This window comes from Schistocerca americana, chromosome 4 (genome assembly GCF_021461395.2).
Source record: "Schistocerca americana isolate TAMUIC-IGC-003095 chromosome 4, iqSchAmer2.1, whole genome shotgun sequence".
Classification (NCBI taxonomy): Eukaryota; Metazoa; Arthropoda; class Insecta; order Orthoptera; family Acrididae; genus Schistocerca; species Schistocerca americana.
The window spans coordinates 480,536,794-480,557,106 of NC_060122.1; the positions used below are offsets into that span (position 1 = coordinate 480,536,794).

The 20,313-nt window shown below is 43.3% G+C and overlaps 1 protein-coding gene across 2 annotated transcripts in view; it reads left to right on the top strand.

The window, feature by feature from the left end:
- Positions 1 to 8,536: 8,536 nt before the first annotated feature.
- LOC124613944 (probable GPI-anchored adhesin-like protein PGA55) overlaps positions 8,537 to 20,313 on the top strand; it is a 193,095-nt gene continuing 181,318 nt past the window's right edge. For both annotated transcript variants that reach the window (XM_047142698.1, XM_047142699.1), the window contains exon 1: positions 8,537 to 10,034. In XM_047142698.1, coding sequence (XP_046998654.1) covers positions 8,599 to 10,034 — 1,436 coding nt within the window. In that variant the 5' untranslated portion in view covers positions 8,537 to 8,598. The remainder of the gene's footprint in view (positions 10,035 to 20,313) is intronic.

The window sequence follows — 20,313 nt, forward strand, 5'->3', positions numbered from 1 at the left end:
ACCCCGTATCACCGGACCGTAACATGCCGCTAAAAGCAGCCAAAGCGGAGTGGCGTAGCCTACTTCTAAAATGATGTATTGTGCAGTAATTCATTTTTTTCATTCGAAGGGGGATAACGCTGCAGCAACTTGTGCTGAGTTGCAGCAAGTAGACCGTAATATAACACAGTGATCAGTTGGAGCAGACGCTTCCAGCATGGCCAAACAAGCCCCAATGACGAGGAAGGAAGTGTCAGACAAATTCATGGCGTACTTCTGGGAGTTCAGACGAGCTGTTACGTGTTACCGTCGAGCTAGTCGCTCAAACAGCACCTCAGAAGTTCATGTATTGTGTAAGGTGGGAGGATGACACCAAATTACACCACTATGCAGTCCAACACCGCCGTGGATGTGCCACACAATGGGAAGGTCGTCACGCCCCGTCTTATCCACATTCCACTCCTCTTCTTCGCGCCTTTGCGATGTAGGTCAGAACCACGATCCCGGCGTTCAAACGACGTGACGCGGTTTTCTTTTTGGTGACCCAAGAAATCATTTCAGGCACACCTCCGTTCAGAATCGACTCGAAAACGCCCCAAGGCTGGCATAAAGTGCGTCAATGAAACCATCCCTTTCTTGGGGAGTTGATTCCCACACACCTCGCGGTCGAAAACGACGGTTGGCAGTGTGATGATCAACAGCACGACGTTTCAGACAACGTACGAAACTGTTCACATCTCCGGGCGATTCACGCCTGCTCTGACACTGTGTGACTGTATTCCAAAAAATGTACAAATGTGTGTGAAATCTTATGGGACTTAACTGCTAAGGTCATCAGTCCCTAAGCTTACACACTACTTAACCTAAATTATCCTAAGGACAAACACACACACCCATGCCCGAGGGAGGACTCGAACCTCCGCCGAAACCAGCCGCACATTCCATGACTGCAGCGCCTTAGAGACTGCATTCCCATGGAGCACAATGGCACCCCTTCGGAGTGCAACGCGAACGCAATTTTTGCTCTGGCGTACAGGATGGGACCATTAGGAAGCGTTCACAACGATTCGACGAAATTTGAAAGGGAACCAAAACAGAAAAGTTTGCTTACGTACTTCAGGCACTTTCGCGCCTTCCTGTGTCGTGATAAACGACAGAGGGGAGGGTAGGTGGCGTGCGACGCTGACACAAGTGTGAATAAAACGGCAAAGAGTCTCTCGAGACCCTCAGCTCGGCAACGCCCTCGTTGGGGTCCACCCATTTTTAACGCGATTTTTAAAAATGTACATTTACCCAAACATGCTACGTAGTCCTATGCGCCTGCAAGCAGGCGACCCCTCGACACCCCAGCGATTCCAGTCTGTCTCAGTACAGGTACATTTTTAAAATCCTCAATAAAGGGGAAAATGCCACCGAGAGCGTAGTCGAACTGGGGGGATCTTAGAAAGACCCTCTGCCATTTTATTTACGCATGCGATCACGCCATAGGGCGCCACGAAACAGGAGGACTAAAAATGCAGAAGCGCCCTTTTCTGCTTCAGATCGCGTTCAAATTTCATCGAATGGTTTTGAACGGTCTCTAGTGGTTCCAATCTACACATAAGAGCAAAAATCGATCTTCGCAGCGCACTCCAAAGGTGTGCGATCATATTCAGTGGATATGTAGCACCACAATCTGCGAAGGGCTGAATCGTGCGGAGCTGTCAACAGTGTCAAACGTTGTCAGGAAAGTCATCTAGTCGCTCATGGCACTGCGAAATGTAGTTTTCGACCGCGAAGTGGGGTCTTTTCCCTTAGATTCGGAGAGGCGATATGCCTGAAATGATTTCTTCCTTCACTTCTAAGAAAACAGTGTCATTTCAACGCCAGGCGTCGCGGTTTTGACCTCCATCGCAAAGAAGCATGTGGATAAGAGGGAGTGCGACGACCTTCTTATGCTGTGACACGTCCGTGGTGGCATTGTGCAGAATTGGGGTGAAGTTCGGTGCCAATGTGACATCATTAACACATTTCCCGCGCCGGACTGTGGCCTTTTTTCGACAACTTGCTGTTTGATACTTTCTCGAACTATAGGTAGATATTGCAAGGTGCCACACTTCTGTGCCATTAAAGAGGAATGTTGTAGGCACCTTTGAGCCAAATTTTAAACTTATGTGTCGCAATGGGAGACAAGTTGGAGGCCTTGCAGCGAGTACACATAACATCACAACTCGGAGCACCTCTAGAAGACAACTGGTTGGGTCGTCGAAATATTGTGCAAACACGGAATCACACAATTAATCAGTCACGCCACGAAAACCTGAGAGGTCATAATGGCAAAACCTCTCTCTGTGAAGAACCGGGAAGTGCAAGAGATATAGAGGCTCTGATGCTCGACGACCGGCGTATCACACATGAGGACGATTGTGGAAAAAGTGAAAGTCATCGATGAGTTTTCAACGTCTTGCACGATGAAATTCGGCCGCCGAGTGCAAGTCTTATTTCATTCGATGCCACAATGGGTGACTTGCGTGCCGGTGTTGAGAATGACATGATGATGAGGACAACACAACACCCAAGAACCTGGCCGGGAATCGAACCCGGGCCCGCTGCATGGGAGACAAGCACGGTACCACCTAGCTAAGCAGGCTGACGTCTTGCACGATATTTCAATAAAACAAAAGTCGCCTTCCCCCTTTCTTCCACGACTGCTCAAGCCCATCAAAAGGGCTGCAGGAAACGAGGTAGCAGCGGAAAGATTGCAGCTATCCAGATGACTTGTTTAGCCGGCTAATCACCGTGGATGAGTGCTAGCTGTATTATCATCACACTGAGACAAAGGTGAGCAGCAGACAGGGGCAACATGTGGATTTACCACCACCGATAAAGAAGAATCGACCGTCTACGAACAAGGTATCGCTGATAGTGCTTTGGGACTGCCAAGGCTGGTTAGTTAGTTATATGTTCCAAAGATCTTTTTTTTGTTGGTGTTATGCACGCTACCAGTTTTTAAACAGAAATTCATCGGTGGACTTCAAGGAGTTGTGTGCAATAAATGATTTTAGATTAGATTTAAAACTTGTTTTGCCACCAGTCAGACATTTTCTGTTATTTGGCAAACGATCAAAAATTGTTGGTGCTGCATATTGAAATCTTATCCGAGCCACTGACAGCTTTAATAATGGATAATAAAGAGCATTCTTCCTCTGGTGTTGTAGGTGTCGACATAATTATTCTTCTCAAACTATGATGGACTATTTATGTCGAATTTCAGTAGCGAATATATGTCATGTAATGATGCAGGTAAAATGACTAACTCTTTAAAGAGATATCTACATGATGACTGCGGGTGGAAGCGACATATTATTCTTACTCCTCGCTTTTGTGCAATCAGTGCTTTCATCCTAAGTGATGAGTTACTCCAGAAACTCATCCCATAAGCCCTTTGGGCTGCCAAATTATTCCGCACATCCTGTATTGTCGTGAGACGACAGTTTTTCCTCTTTTCTCAAATAAGGAAACTAGCAGACATTTCGAGTACGATTTTTGGGGTGCTGAACTGTCAAAATGCAGATTTCTATATAAGCATGGTCTCCACCAATGCATCCATTACTGAGAAAAATGTGTTGACCAGAAGGCTGAATATGTGCAGTGGCATTAAGCAAAATACGCCAAGAGGTTGATTCGCTTTTTTTTCCAAGACTAGGAAGTGTACGAAAAACAAAAGTAGATGAACTAATTGTTTGACAAGCTCACTAACATGTTTGATGTACCCCAGAAAATTTGGAGCATTCTACCCTATTCACTGACTCCTGTTACTGTGCTACATCAGTTGGTTGTACAGAATTGAATATAGTGTGTTCTCTCAAAATTAAGGGAGAGTCCATTTTCAGAGAACCACTTCATTTTTGCTTCGAAAGACATCATTCACAATCTCTTCTGTCACTTTCTCTCTAATAGGATTTATTATAATACTAATATCGTCTGGAACAAGTACCAGTTCTGCTTGTTTAATGTTAACTGGAAGGTCATTCTCATGTATAAGGAGTAGAAGTGGACCCAATATTGAACCCTGTGGTACTTACTTTTTTTCCCCTCGTTCACTAAAATGTTCTGTCCATGCAAATGGTTCAAATGGCTCTGAGCACTATGGGACTTAACTTCTGAAGTCATCAGTCCCCTAGAACTTAGAACTCACACACATCCATGCCCGAGACACGATTCGAACCTGCGACCGTAGCGGTCGCGCGGTTCCAGACTGTAGCACCTAGAACCCCTCGGCCATTCCGGCCGGCTCTGTCTATACAACACTGAATTGTTCAGAACAACTTTTTGTATTCCTTTTGTTAGATTTGATTCAAACCATTTGTGTTTACTGTCAGATTATGTTTGTAAGAGGTAAACCACGACAAGGGCATACTACCGCAGTCTCCTGACAAGATTACTGGAGACTGTGAAGACGAGGCGTCGCGGGAAGCTGTCCAAGGGGCTTCTGCTGCACGAATACGACCCAGCACGACAACGCCCCAGCCACACAGGCACAGTTACACATCCTGCGCCTTTGGGCTACCAAATTATTCCGCACATCCTGTATTCTCGTGAGACAACGGTTCTTCATTTTTCCTCGGATGAGGAAACTGGCAGACATTTCGAGAACGATTTTCGAAGTGCTCAACTGCCAAAATGCGAGCTTCTATACAAGCATGGCCTCCGCCAAGCCATCGATTACTGAGAAAAGTGTATTGCACAGAAGGCTGAATATGTGTAGAAGTACTAAGACATTCGCCATATTTCACGTCGCACCTTGATTTTGACGAGGATATAATTAAAACTTTATAACAACCTTCGTAAGATTATTTCGAGCTTAACTGCATATTACATTTCAGCGATTGTTACCTCTTCGCGTCGCTACCCCTTGCGAGGACACGGGCGCACCAAACGCAGTGTTGTCTACTAAGTAACAATTTCAGCGACCACGAAAGAGTCGATAACGACGAAGTGTATCGATTCAGCTACTCATATCAGACACAGTGTCTACCTAGAACGCGGTTACAGTACTTCCTGCCTGCTGGGAACTCTTCGGTTCACTCTCATATCTGTTTGGATATTCCGAACTGAAGTATTCTGCCTATTAGCCCATAGTGCGGAACTTTAGCGAAGGCTTCCTATAATTTACCAAACACAACATGAATCTGAGCTCCTACTGCTTTCTAAACAACCACAGCAATGTAGTAGTACATCTCGAAACGTATACTAAAGAAAAACAGTGTTCCACAAAGCTTTATTTCTGTACTATATTTTATTTTCTGCAGCTGGCCAATTCGACCACATAGCCGTTTTCAAAATATTCTAGAGAACATATCAAAGAAGTTTGTAAAACACAAACATCACCATTTTACTTTTTATCGATTGATACGAGATCAGATTGCCCTACGCCTTACGAGACCCTTCTAAATTCATAACCTATAAATTGATAAAAATTAACAGGAACTATGGATGGTAACGCCTTCAATCACATTTTTTCCCTATTTTATTGAATCACTCGATGCGTTTGGGATGCAAATCGTTTTAATGCTTTATTTACTTCTGCTCTTTGGTGAGATGACGCAAATATTAAATTTTTTCATTACATATATCAGTTGATTTAAAACTCTGATGCCTGACACCACATAATATATTTCATCTTTCTTCATCTCATATTGCATCTGTGAAGTGTTTCGAAATGTTCAGACTAGTGTGCGCCTTGAGTGAAGTGATGTCTGATTACAGAATGGATAAATCAACTTCTGCTCGCATTGATATCTTAAAAAAATTCTTCTTGGATTTTTCGTTAAGTTTTTCTCTGTCCCATCATATTTTCCGTCATCTGATTCGCGAATGACGAAGCCTTTTGAGGATACAGAAATTTCGGAGTTTTAGTTTGAGGAGATTCCCGTGAATATCTCTTTGTTCTGGAATTTCTATACTCTCGGTATTAATTACAAATGAATGAACGTTATATATTGTAACTTTAACGTAATACGAATAACCCTTAAATAAGGTCTCGATTTTTATAAGCAATGATTTATTTAATTTTGTATAAAAAAAAGGGAATGTAATTCGACTAGGAGAGAAAGTCGTTTGAAAACCTTGTAAGTTGAAGAGGGTCAATGTATCTGAATGCGGCGATAGATCTGTTTGTTGTATTGAAGTCCTCGGTACTCACTGAAGTAAGCTCTAGTAACACACGTGCGTCTGCACCTAGAAAAATAAAGTACACGAGTTTTCTGCAGGACCAGAAGATATGTAATTTTATGCTGATGTACCTCGCAACTGAATATCTAACGTCCTCACAACAGGAACTTACATTTCACATCATCTCACCCAAGAGCAGAAATGAATGATGTATTAAAACGATTTGCACCTGATGATGAACCCTCAGGGTACGGAATGCATCGCGTGATTCAATAAAACACGAAAAAATTGAGGCGTTGAGATCAAAACGGGGGGCTTGTCACCATTTTTGGGGTACATGAGCTATTACTGTAGTTGTTATTTTTACACGATACAGCATCTCTTAGTTATAAAATAAGACTTGTTCAATGATTTTTCCCCTGTGTAAACCAGTATTGAAATTCCGTTTCGTGCAGAAAGAGGACTTGTCACAGAGACAAGTTTCTCTAGTGCATGAAAGAACTTGTGGCGTGATGCGAGCTCTGTATCGGGATGCAGTAACCAAAATATCTGAGTACACTGTTCTGTCAAAATGCGTCTCTGCTTCACCCAATAGCTGTGATATGGTGAAATATGAATTTCCTCTGATTAGGACCGGGATAGTCACTCATTTTCATAACGTGCCGAGAGGACACAGTTACATCATTCCTCTGAAATCTGAGAAACCACGCGATGTTTCACGCATGATTGATGTTATCCCTTTGCAGTTTTGTGAGTGTTTTAATAATACTTCAAAGAAATGTGCCAATTAATTAAGTGACTGCGGCTGACAATGAATCTGCGAATCAAGTTAGTTCTAATGATAAAGAGTGACAAGTCTATGAACGTATGTGTCTGTCAAAATAGACAGGGTTGTTTAATTAATAAAAAGTGTGGAATTAACTCTCCCATGTTACAACCCAAGGCACTAAAAAGCTCATTGTCTTCAACTGTATTGTCTATTTTGAAATGCATTGTTTAATTACGAATGTTTATAAAAGTAATAGGAATTTGTACGAACAAGTTGAAATGGTTCAAAAGAATATTTTACTTGAAAATATACATGTTTTTAGTCATACGATATTTATGATAAAACGAGTATTGAAACTTCCTGGCAGATTAAAACTCTGTGCCGGACCGAGACTCGAACTCAGGACCTTTGCCTTTCGCGGGCAAGTGCTCTACCAGGTGGTAGGAAGTTTCATATCAGCGCACATTCCGCTGCAGAGTGAAAATCTCATTCTGGAAACATCCCCCTGGCTGTGGCTAAGCCATGTCTCCGCAATATCCTTTCTTTCAGAAGTGCTAGTTCTGCAAGGTTCGCAGGAGAGCTTCTGTTAAGTTTGGAAGGTAGGAGGTGAGGTACTGGCAGAAGTAAAGCTGTGACGAGGGGGCGTGAGTCATGCTTGGGTAGCTCATTTGGTAGAGCATTCGTCCACGAAAGGCAAAGGTCCCGAGTTCAAGTCTCGGTCCGGCACACAGTTTTAATCTGACAGGAAGTATCATATCAGCGCACACTCCGCTGCAGAGTGAAAATCTCATTCCCAAAACGAGTGTTGTTTAAATCAAAATGGAGATATGTCAGTCATTTTGTATCACAATTTTCTATTATTTCTAATTAGTCTATGGTTACAGATTATGGCAAAAGACTGTATTCTTCCTTATGAGCATGTGGGAGTAAGTACACGGTTTGGGAACAATACTATTCAAGAGTATACCTTTTTTTTCATTATATTTCAAAACTACTGTTGAGTGGCATGTCCCTCTTTCAATCTCGACACCTCAATTGTGACTGAAGGCATTATTAATCATACTTCTTGTTTATTTTTTAGATGCAGTCACATTCACAACTGCAAAATATGGGTAAAACTAGAATGACAAAAATTAAAATGATGACGTTTATGTTTTAAAAGGTTATTTCTGGTGTCTTCTAGGATAGATTTAAAATCGCCACGTAGTCGAAACCGGTCAATAGCAGAGAATAAGATAAATCACAGAAATAGAGCCTCTGCCGAAAATTGAGTTACTTTAACATGTTTGTGGACCCAGCGTGAACGAAGCTGTTGATCACACGGGTTCCCCTGATTTCAGGTTTGGTACGCGTTTCCGACAACGGGACACGACGCAGCTTCTCCCATCCGCGAGCGGGGCGGCCTGTACTAGTAGAGTCAAAACGCCGTCCTCCGCCGTCCCTGACATCACGACGGTGACGTGCCGGCGGAGTGACGACTGCGACCCAGCCTGTGGGCCGACTGCCTCTTTCGGAGCTCGCAGCCTCGACTGAACGCGGGCGGGAGGGGAACCGGCGGTCGCGATTGGCCGCCGTGGGCCGTACTCGCTGGCTGCGCCGCAACGGCCTGTCGCCGGCACACTCTACAAGAAGATGCCACGCGGCTAAGGCGAAGCTAGTTCACACACGACAGCTCTCTACACCGCTCGCTTCCCGCGATGACGATCACGAAGAAGGACTCGGCTTCCAAGGGGAAGTCGAAGGCAACGATAACGAAAACGAGCAAAGAGATCGCCTCCACATCGACCAAGATCGCCGAGACGAAGAAGCAGGCCTTCACGACCGTGGTGAAGTCCTCCTCTTCGTCCTCCGTCTCCAGATCCAAGCACCTCTCGTCGACGAGCGGCAGCTCCACGGCGGTACAGAAGTCCTCCAGCGGCGGAAATGCGATCCAGTCGGCGGTCAACGGGACGGTGACCAACGGAAATGTCTCCTCCGAGCTGGCTCTGGCCTCGGGCTCCTCGACCAGCGAAGTCGTCGAATCAGTCAGCGAGTCCACGCAAGTCAGCCAATCCAGCAGCAAGAAAGAGTCGTTTTCCAGCAGCTCGAGGACTGTGGTGATGGACAGCAGCGGAAATGTCATCTCCGTCATAGAGGGATCCGACGGCGGTTCTTCCCGCCAGGGAGACAGGCAAAAAGCTCTGTCGCAAGCGACCAAACAGCTCAAAGACGGCCAGAGGATAGTTGTAATTGGCGGATCGACCACGGAACAACTCGTGCAGACTGGTGGCGAACAGATAGTCTCCGAAGTGATCCAACAGTCGTCGAGTTCGCACATGGCGTCCAGCAAATCGTCCACGGTCGTCGAGGAAGTGTCGTCCTCGACAGTCATTGAAGGGCGCCAAAGTAGTGTTTCAGAAGAGTCTTTCACGGGCCGACAGATCACTGGCCAAACTATTGCCTCAGAACAGATACAGCAGTCAATGTCTACGTCAAAACAAGAATCGTCCTCCCTCAGTCAGTCCTCGAGCGTCCAGAATGTGTCCTCCAGCAGTGACGTGCGAGACGGACGCTCTCAGATGATGCTGGACAGCTCTGCATTACAAAGCGGCCGTCAGATCGCATTGTCCGATCGCGGTCGTTCCGATATTATCCAGCACTCCTCCTCGACATCCTCCGTCAGCAAGCAGTCGTCAGCTGTAGAGATGTCCTCCAGCACCAGTGTGGTGCAAGAGGGCCGTGAACAAATATCGGTCAGTGAATCGTCTGTGCGCGATGCCAAGCAAATGACGGCTGTATCGGAAACCGTACAGCAACAGACCAAGTCCTCCACAAGCATTCAACAGTCGTCAGTAGTCGAAGATGTGTCCGTGAGCACCAGTGTCCAGGAGAGCATTGGTCGCACGACAGCTTCGGAGGTGACGAGCACACAACAGGTGGTGGCCGGCGAGACAAGCGTCGTGCGAGATGCGTTGAGCCAGCAACAGCTGAGTTCCACCGTCAAAGAGGCAACCACCAGTAGCAGCACATCCAGCCGCGCACAGACGCAGAAGGAGGTTTCCGAAAAGAAGACGCTCGCCGTCAAGGATAAAAAGACTGAGGCCTGGATCAACCCGTGCAAGGAGCAGTGCATCTGCGAGATCTGTACGTGCGGGTGAGTACTGCCGCAAGTGAATCTATCAGTTATGATTGACCACTTGTTGTTACGAGAATTTAGATTTAACACGATAAGTTACTCCCAGATGGCACATCGACTCTGCCCTCCTAGATCGCTATTTACTTTTCCTTACTGTTACACACCTTGAAATTTGGAGAGCAGCTGCGAATATTTTTCAGAACAGCACTTATTTATATACTTGAACTTCTCGGCTAATCATCAAACGGTTGGCGCCTCTCTAAATAGTTTTCTGTTGCAGATGTGACATTTCTTACTACTCTTTTACAGTAATGCTGCAAGTTTCTCTTTCTCAGCAACAGAAAGATGGATAGACAGCTCATTCTGGGCATTAAAGCACAATATACGAGTGGTTGTTAATATCACTCTTATGCTCATAAATATTGTTTCCGATAGTATTCTTATAACGGCAATGTATAGTGCTTCTAGTTTGACAAGACCTTTGATAATAGCTTACAACTGTAAAATAAAGGAAGACTGTATCCACATTGCTAATTAGATGCCCAGAACCAAGAAAAAATAGTATTATGGTTTTGAATGCATTATCACTTTGACAGTCAAGAACATACCTTTAAAACAGGCAATGATACAACAACTGTTAAGGTCAAGGAATAAGCTGCATTATTTTTTTCACGTTATAATTATTTTGTTACCTAAGCACAGGGCAGGTCCATGTAACCCTCATTTTCAGCCAGCGAAAACTCACGCAGAGCAATATAAATTTAGGGGCACTAAATTTCGAATTAGAGAGAATAATCATGATCTAGATACATATGTATGACCGTAATCCAAGAATGCAATATCGCACCTCCGCAAAAATGAGTTTTACAGTGTTAAGATTCGATGATATGCACAAATATTCCGTTTCACATATCATATCGCTAAGAATATGGTGTGTTGAAACTAGCTTTACAAACAATAAATTGGTAAGGTAGCCCTGCAGAAGCTATCAAGAACAATGAAAAGTGTTAAGAAGTATTATCTTACGGTAACTTCCATGATAGAGATCAATTCACGTAAAAATTTCGTTACACGATAAGTTGAATACTATTTCCCACATGCATTGTGGATGCGTGGCCTGCATTAATACCCAATGAGACTCTACTATACTAGTGTTCGGTTTCCACTTTTAAATGCTATCTTAGAAACAAGGCTTTTTTTTTAAAAAATGAGTTGGTAATGATCATGTTAACTTAGTCCTTCGTTTCTTCTCGGTAGAGTAACTTCATAATTATGAATGAAAAGAACAAAATCGTGGTTATCCTACGGTATTTATTTCCTCCTGGTCCTCACGCACACACGCGTACTGTTTTTTCGACGGTTATTTTTAATATTTTCAGCAAGAAAAAGAGTCTAGGTTTCAATGACAGCGGAAGCCCTCTTGACACGTTTCACCTTCTTGAGGCATCATCAGAAATTGTTTAGGAACTGCAGGTAACGCATTAGTCATAAATAGCCCAACTTTTGGTATGCACCTTCGGTGCATGATTAGTACGTTAACCGCAGTTCCTAAACAAAAGGCGAAATGTGTCAATAAAGCTTCTCCTGTCACTGCAACTTAAACTTTTTGTCTTGCTGAAAATACAGCACTAATATTTCTGCACATGACCATAGAGAGGGAAGATTTAGTTTTAATTTTATTGTCTTGCTTTTGTTCCCTTTATATTTATTTCCTATTTGACATTTTCAGTTACTCTGTCAAAGATGACATTTACCATGTGTTTACAACTCACTCCCTACGTGTAACGAGTTTTTCAATGTTGTTAACCAGTATTGTAACCCTATTGACGACGACAATCAGTTAAAATCTGGTGACGAACTTGTAAGCCGAAAACTGGTCAACGAAATGAAGTAATACTGTAGAACATTCACAGTTTTGTGATTTTCGTATATAATTCACAAATTGATAGCGTATTTATTTGTCATTGAACTTTTGATTGTTTGCGTGCACATATATTGAGAGAGAGAGAGAGAGAAATTCGAATAGAATGAAAAGTGGACAATCTGTACTGATTTCTAACACATGGCCTGGGTATAAAGTGCGGTTGGTTCTAAGCATTCGACATGAGGAGTCTAATCTCTCACGATAAATATTAAATACGTTCTGTTAAAACGGCGATAGAAAAACTGGATATAAGTGTGTAGACAACACGCAAAATCTGCAATTCCTGATTTTTTCTTTGTTGTGATTTCGAAGACCAAACAGAGAAAATTTCTATTCCTGCCGGTGTTTCTGTGTTACGTGTGAATGCAGGCGTATGCGCTTCTTCGTTTTCCTTTGATGAACAGCGAAGGACTCGCTCGGTTTCTGTGCGCTAGCGGCGAACCTGGCGCCGGTGCCGGCATATCAGAGCAGCAGCAGATTCCTCAGCTGTGATGTAACGCCACAGCCCAGCGCCAGCAAGTGCTGTGAGTCGGGCACCTCTGGCCCTGCCGTCAGCGCACAGGAGGTAAACACAGCAGCGTGCGAGCGACTCAGCAATTAGAGCCGCCGGCTAAAGCAGTCTAATTGCGCCAGCGCAAGACGTGCACGCAGTTTCCGTTGTACCGTCAGTGCCGAAAACATTAGCCCTGGTAAGGCGTGCTGTAACTTGTGGCGCACAAAGAAACGTTTGTAGGAAAGCGCGTCCTCTGTCGATTTCCTTGGTGCGTGTGAGGCAAAAAGTGCGCTGTACATACGTTGGAAAGAAGCGTGCATTGATTTGGTACCGCACAAGCGCGTATTAATGTAATAAATGTGTTCATACGAAACGTCTATTCGGATTGGTGACTGGACTGAGGATTTATACGTTACGGATAACGCTATAGTGGACGGTGGGTCACTGTATTTTCGGCCGAGCCTCAGGGAAAGCTATCAGATTTACTAAAAGTATCATGCAGCCTTCTGAACAGAGATCCGTAATACACGATTAATTTAATTACATAGCGGGAAGAGCCAAATTACCATTAATTCTTTAACGTAGCTCGTCTACGAGTGAGACAGCAAGAATCTTTATTACACAACATAGACACGAGGACACGGCTAGTGTTTCATACAAAGTTCCAAATCATCGATACAAGATTTTCGAGGAAATGTGCATCTGAGCAAATATTCTGCTGTGTAGTAATTATTTGTACTCTTTTCATGCACCGAATACTAAAGCAAAAATAGCTTATTCGTCCTTCAGTGAAACGAAGTACTCCGCAAGGGATGAAACAGCTTTTCGGATGAGCATCACTTTGTGCTTCATAACGGCTGTAGGTAAACTTTTCGCAAAAGGTAGACAAAAAATGAGCCAAGGTTTCAAGCATAGGGCTGTTTCACCGCAGCTGTAAAGTTAAAATCGTATTATAGGATTCACACTGAGCCATGTGGTCAACTTTCCTTCCGTATGTTGAACCGTTTCTGAAATATTGATGGTGTCCGGGTTACGTGTTAATCCTTGCACACACGTTGTCCCAGGAGGAATGATCGATAGCAGAGATATGATAGGGACGATAATCGAAGCAAAATAGTATGCGTACCTTAAGATGCGGTTCTTTATCTTCGATACTGTGAAACAAATCTCTTCTGCTGCAAGCTCGTTGCCTTCCATATTTTGAGAGGTATTCCTATGGAAAAAAAACTGCCAATAAACATGGTCTCTTAAGTGCATACCTTAATAACTACGCGCATTTGTTCATCGTAGCTGTTGCGAAACACATCTCTTTTATTGGATAAGTGCTCATACCTGTTAAGCTCGGATTAAGGCAGGACGAGGAAGGAAACCGGCTTTGCTCTTTCAAAGGAACCATCCCGGATTTGCCTTTAGCGAATTAAGGAAATCACGGAAAACCTAAACCAGGTTGGCTGGAATTTGAACCGTCGTTCTCTCGAATGCAGTCCACTGTGCTAAGCAGTGCGTTGCCTCTCTCGGTACGTATTTTCTCTGCAGATAGGGACGGAAAGCGCCTGCAAAATACAGATTCGTCCGAGTGGTGCAGGGCAGTGGGAAAAATGCAGGTCAGGGTAAGCTTCCCAAGATTAAAAAAAAAAAATCTTCGGAATGACAGTCATTATTTTGACCAAAGTGTAGCTTCATCGGAGCATGTACAACCAGTAGTGCTACTCGTAGATATTTAAATTGCCACACTAGCTCCAGATGTAAAACATTATTTTTATTAGGAAAATACTGTGTAGTGCATATATCTACTTATATTACTGTCCAGTATTTGCAGCTAACGCCTTCTTTCGTTTTGGTCTGATTAAAGATCGTATTTTGTATGCTTCAAATAACAGAAATGTCCCCTTCATGCTTCAGTTCAACTACAATCGAAACCTGTTACTATTATTGCAGTCCAGCGGTTCAGTCACGTATAAAATATCAAAATTTTCGTCGCGCTGAAATAGATGGAAGATAAAAGAAAGCAGGGTTAAGGGAAGCACAGGAAATATTCAAAAGCCTGAATGTTCGTCCCTCTGCCTGTAACTAATACTGAAGGCGGCGAATATCTGGGATCTAGTCCGACGAGCGATCACTCTCGTTCCAAATGACGCGATGCGATTTGGTCACAGCATTAGCGCAACACCATTCCGTGCCGCTGATGCACAGCAGATTCCACTAATGGCTTACGCCTCTCCAAGCGGTCATTAGCCGTCTACCTTGCCTGGGGAAATACCTGTAAAACAAATGATATTATCACAATTATCACCATATCTTAATTATTAACTTCATAACTAGTCAGAAAAAAGTATTTATAATGAATTATTATGAAAACTGTGCCTTTTTGCTCGTCTCCCTCTCTGTTGTTTGTTCTGGTAACGTCCTGCGACTGTAAGGATACAATCATAAAACGGTAATGAAGCATCTTCTTTATACTTTTGACAAAATTAGCTGCAAGTTGTTTGTTTCTTGTTGACTGCAGAGGTTCACGATAAGTTTCTTTTTGCATATATACCATTTTCAAATGTTGTTCCAGATGGACAGGAAGGAAGATTGGGTTTAACATTCCATCGACATCGAGGTCAATAGAGACGGAGCACAAGCTCGGATCGTGTCAAGGGTGGGGAAGGAAATCGGCCGTTCCCTTTCAAAGGAACCTTCCCGACAGTTGCCTGGAGCGATTTAGGGAAATCACGGCAAACCTAAATCTGGATGGCCGGACGCGGGTTTGAACCGTCGTCCTCCCGAATGCAAGTCCAGTTTGCTAGCCACTGCGGCACCTCGCTCGGTATCTAGATGGAGCGACGTCCATAAAATTGTTTGGGAACGTAATTTCTTATATGTATTTTGCTGTTAACATAGGTGGCGTATTTCCTTTGTCTACATGCAGTGACATCCAAAACCATCTTAGAACGTAAGTTCTTTTTTGTACTGCGTTATTAACATACGAACGATCTGTCATTTGACACCTGTAAAAACAATACTAATTTTCTATCGAAAGTAAATACATACGCTTTGTTAACAACGTAGTACGTAAAAGAACTTACCTTCTAAGATGTATGTTAACAACATAGTACATAAAAGAAGTTACATTCCAAGATGACGTCTCTCCATCTAGACGACCATTTGAAAATGGCAAACATGCCGAAACACGCTTGTCGAGAACTTACGTAATCAACAATTATTGAAATAGTTCTTGGTCCTTTGCGCTACCTACGACTCCTCCTCGGAAAAGAACGATATCTATCTACAGTTTGCGTAGACTCTCGGTACGAAACACAAATCGTGTGTATAGCGGCAGCATCACCAGAGGCATGTAGTATTTGCTCCTCTTCGTCGCTATTCTCCCGTGACAGTCTACGTGTAGGGCGGCGCTTGCTTTGTCTGCTTTCCGCATCTCCTCTGATAGCGTCCAAGAAGGGATTTACCAACGGTAGAAAGGTACGCAATAAATGGAGTAGCTATCCTTGATTAAATAAATCCTCTGGAAATTAATCCTCTGGAGCGGTGTAAGGAAACTGTGAAAAATCCCAATTACGAAGGCGGTATCTGGATTTGAACCAACTTCTCTGGGCTAGCACATTTAAAAGAGTATATTACCTCACTCAGACAGCCAAAAAGGATACCAATAAAACAGAGCGCACTCGAGAGTCCACATCCTTGTATAGCTCTGAAAAAAGAAAATGAAAATAATACAAGCTTTGGCACGAAGTCTCTGACACTCTCAGTGTATCAGTCCGGATATCCCAATACAGTTCGTTAGCTGAAGACGCAAATAGGATTGAAATGCGGGCTCACGTGCAGCTGAATTTACGTGAACGCGGGTCTCGTTTTAATCAAGCAAAGATGCCTGATGACGAAGATTAGTAGCTTTGATACTGATTGCATCTAATGTTTTTGCATGAATAAATACAGCCAAAGGAACAGTTATTATTCTTCTCTGTTATGAGTATCTGAATTTTCTACATTCTCCGTCAGCATCGAATCAGTGATCCTGTAGGCAGGTTTGGGATTTAACTGACGGCACTGAGCACAGTCTAATGATTCATCAAGCATGCGTCACCTCTTCTCCTCCACTTGCCATCAGACGGTGATGACATTTCCAAGTTTTGCTGCGTACGGTAATGTGAAACGGTAGATGAATGGAGCAACGTGTCTAGATGATCCGACTAATTTTAGGCACGATATTGAAAACTGAAGAAGTGGGAGCGTTTTCGAGAAAGCAGAAAAGGAAGGAATAATTGACACACAAAATGATTACCGCCCTTAACAGTTGATTCGAAATGGAAATATAGAGCTTGTTTCCAAAGAATTTTGGAGTCTTCAATTTTTTATATTTTTGGTCCATTCTTACCAGTGTAGAATTAATAGATATCTGCCAAGCTGTGTCACTTCTCAAGACAGTTTGAATACTGTTTTAATTTCCATAGCTTTTTAGAAGCCCAATGTTTTTAAATTCGATGTGCTTTAAATTCACTTGACCAATCTATGGCCGCGAAGATTTCATGTGACTCATCACAACTTCTTTCGCGTCTCTCGTAGCCCACAGCTGACATTGTAGTGTCAGTCCGTTGTTTTATTCTATTTATTTATTTAAAATGTTTAGTTTTGGATGGGACACGGCCGGCCGGTGTGGCCGAGCGGTTCTAGGCGCTTCAGTCTGGAACCGCGCGACCGCCACGGTCGCAGGTTCGAATCCTGCCTCGGGCATGGATGTGTGTGATGTCCTTAGGTTAGTTAGGTTTAAGTAGTTCTAAGTCCAGGGGACTGATGACCTAAGATGTTAAGTCCCATAGTGCTCAGAGCCATTTGGAACATTTGGATGCAACACGGATCGTTCCACAGTAGACAGATCTCAAAAAATGGTTCAAATGATTCTGAGCACTATGGGACTTAACATCTGTGGTCATCAGTCCCCTAGAACTTAGAACTACTTAAACCTAACCAACCTAAGGACATCACACACATCCATGCCCGAGGCAGGATTCGAACCTGTACCGTAGCAGTCGCGCGGTTCCGGACTGAGCGCCTGAACCGCGAGACCACCGCGGCCGGCGACAGATCTCAGACATCTACAGAACGATGAAGAAAGAAAGTAAGTAAATGTACCAATGATGCCTCGCTACTGGGAATAGCTTGTTTTATCTAATGATGGGCGTCGTCGCACTGATTTATTATCGTCTGCTGACTGAAATCGTCATCGACACCAATGACGATTGTAAGAAGGAGCCGGTTCAAAAAAGAGCATAGATTGATTATAAAACGAATACTTTTCATTTTAAGCTATTAGGCGTACTCTATGTAAAATAAAGGGTTCTACCACCAGTTAGTCCAGTTTTCTGTCTCATCGTTTATGGCGTCCCTGACATACCACACTCATCTTTTGTCTCGTACGCAGGTCCGAAAGAACACTGCATCGTACATCTGAACAACACAGGCTGTGCAGTATCATATTTATCCGCCGACACCGGGCAAGCGACTTTCATTTAAAATATCTCCCCTGTACAGGAACATACATAATGGATGTGCGAATGCATGTTGTAGACACATGGAAGTTTTATTCTGGGCGTGAAGTGTGCACGGGTAGCCTAACGTTTTTAGCTGAAGTAGCACATTTTTATGTTGATTATTTTAGTTTATCGTTGGATCCCATTTTTGTAACATTCTGTTGTATAGATTTTTCATTTGTACCCACTTAGTAATTATATTCATGTAATAAGAATAATAAATAAGTAATAAAAAATTATAGACGGATGGAGCCTATTGCCTTCGTAGAATTTTCGGGATTAGTTTGAGGATAATACCTGGCGGTATCAGGTTGGGGTACGTTTGACTTTCTTTCTGTTATTTTCATTATTAAACTTAGTTACATAAGGAGATAGGTCCACAGTCCAGCAGCAATTTTCATTGTCGTCATTCCATTATACAGCTGAAGGATGCCCATGTTCGCAACTGCGAATACATTTCAAGAACTGTGTAACGGTTGGATATGAATGAACACAAATGACCAGAATATTGAGATTTTGTATAGTGAAAAGAACTCAGAAGTCTAGAAATGTACCAGAAAATAATACCAGCTTTGAAATAACCAAATAAACTGCGAAATCCCCTTACGTTAAATGAGAATCGTCAATGGAAGGATTATGTGGAAAACGTTGCGAGAAGTATAAGCAAGATCTAAGGTATTCAGATTCAGGTAATCTGATAGTTCACGGAGGATATGAAATTAAATGCCACGCGGGAAAGTTCGTGAGAGTAGTGCTAAAGAAACCAACAGAAGTAGAACAACCAAAAGTGTTGGACGCAGTATGGGCTTTGGACTTCGCTCTCCCAGCCGTTGACAACTGTCCGACCTTCGGGGCTTCTATTACTTAGTCTAGTCACTCCTCAATTTGCCTCACGAAGCTACGCGCAACTTTGGCGATTCCTCCCGCTTAGGAAAACTCACTGACAGTACCGAGAATGGAAGCCAGATACTCCGATTGGCAGTCATACACATTGATCGCTTAGATGCAGAGGTGAATGTACGCTCTTATTATAGATCTGCTCGTAATTCGCAAAATTTTAAAGAATTTTCTCGCTTTCAGAATCACTTCTTACAATAAATTCGATCTCGTCTTACAAAAAACTTAGCTCAGGTAAAAAATAACTTGCAACTACGCAGGATTCCACTGTCGAACGGTTATAAAAATGACAACAAATAGGACTTGAAGCCTTATCTTCCATAAACCTCAGTTTACGTCTTCCTGGTACTCATGAAATTTGCGCTACTCACGTTTGTAAAAACGATGTTGAATAATCTCTTGACACAACTACGGTCCTGTCATACTTCTTTACGTTCATTACTGTTTTCCTCAAACGGTATTGGTTCAAATGGCTCTGAGCACTATGGGACTTAACTTCTGAGGTCATCAGTCCCCTAGAACTTAGAACTAGTTAAACCTAACTAACCTAAGGACATCACAAACATCCATGCCCGAGGCAGGATTCGAACCTGCGACCGTAGCGGTCTTGCGGTTCCAGACTGTAGCGCCTTTAACCGCACGGCCACTTCGGCCGGCCTCTCAAACGGTATTCGAATACATCAGAAACGTTCCTCCAGCCAGGTAACCGCCAGTATTCTAAGCAAAAGCCGAACTATGTCCCCAGTTGTTGCGCTGTCGTCAGCTCTTTAACCACTGTCAACAGAATGACACAGAGAGTTAAGAAACAGTATGTTGAAGAGGACCTTCGTTAACTGCCAAGACAAATGTTATGCCATATTTTAGAAGTGCGTCGCAGCACTGTTCCCACGTATTCCCTATGTAGACAGTCGTGTCGCTGAGGAGCGTATAAATCTGGGCGCGGCACACACTAGCTTTTGTTGTTTCCTACGTAGATTTCGTAGGAATAATGTACTGTCAACTGGGGTGCATTAGTCACAGATGTAAGGAAGAGACGCTTGAAATTAATTACATTCAGTTTAAGTAGGTGGTAAGAGCGGGGCGAACATTTGCGTTCTGAGTGGAAACTCGGTCGGGAAGGACTCCGGAATGTTCTACTTCACCAGGCCACGGCTGACTTCTTCCCCAGGCCGTGCTCATTGCGAGCTAAGGTTCGGTCGATAACGACCTCGATGTCGACGGAGCGTTAAACCGGCAACTCGAATCTTCCTTCTCTTGAAACGATTGAAGCGCTCTACTGGGCAAACGAAGTAACGCATATATTAGAGAGCTACCGCGGGGATAATACGACATCTTTTTATTTCTTAATGGACTCTGTTTAACAACCTGTATTTTTTTGTTTTTTTGTTTTACAATATGATATATCTGTCAGCTACCTTTAATAGCTGTCTTATAGCATCTGACAATCTACAT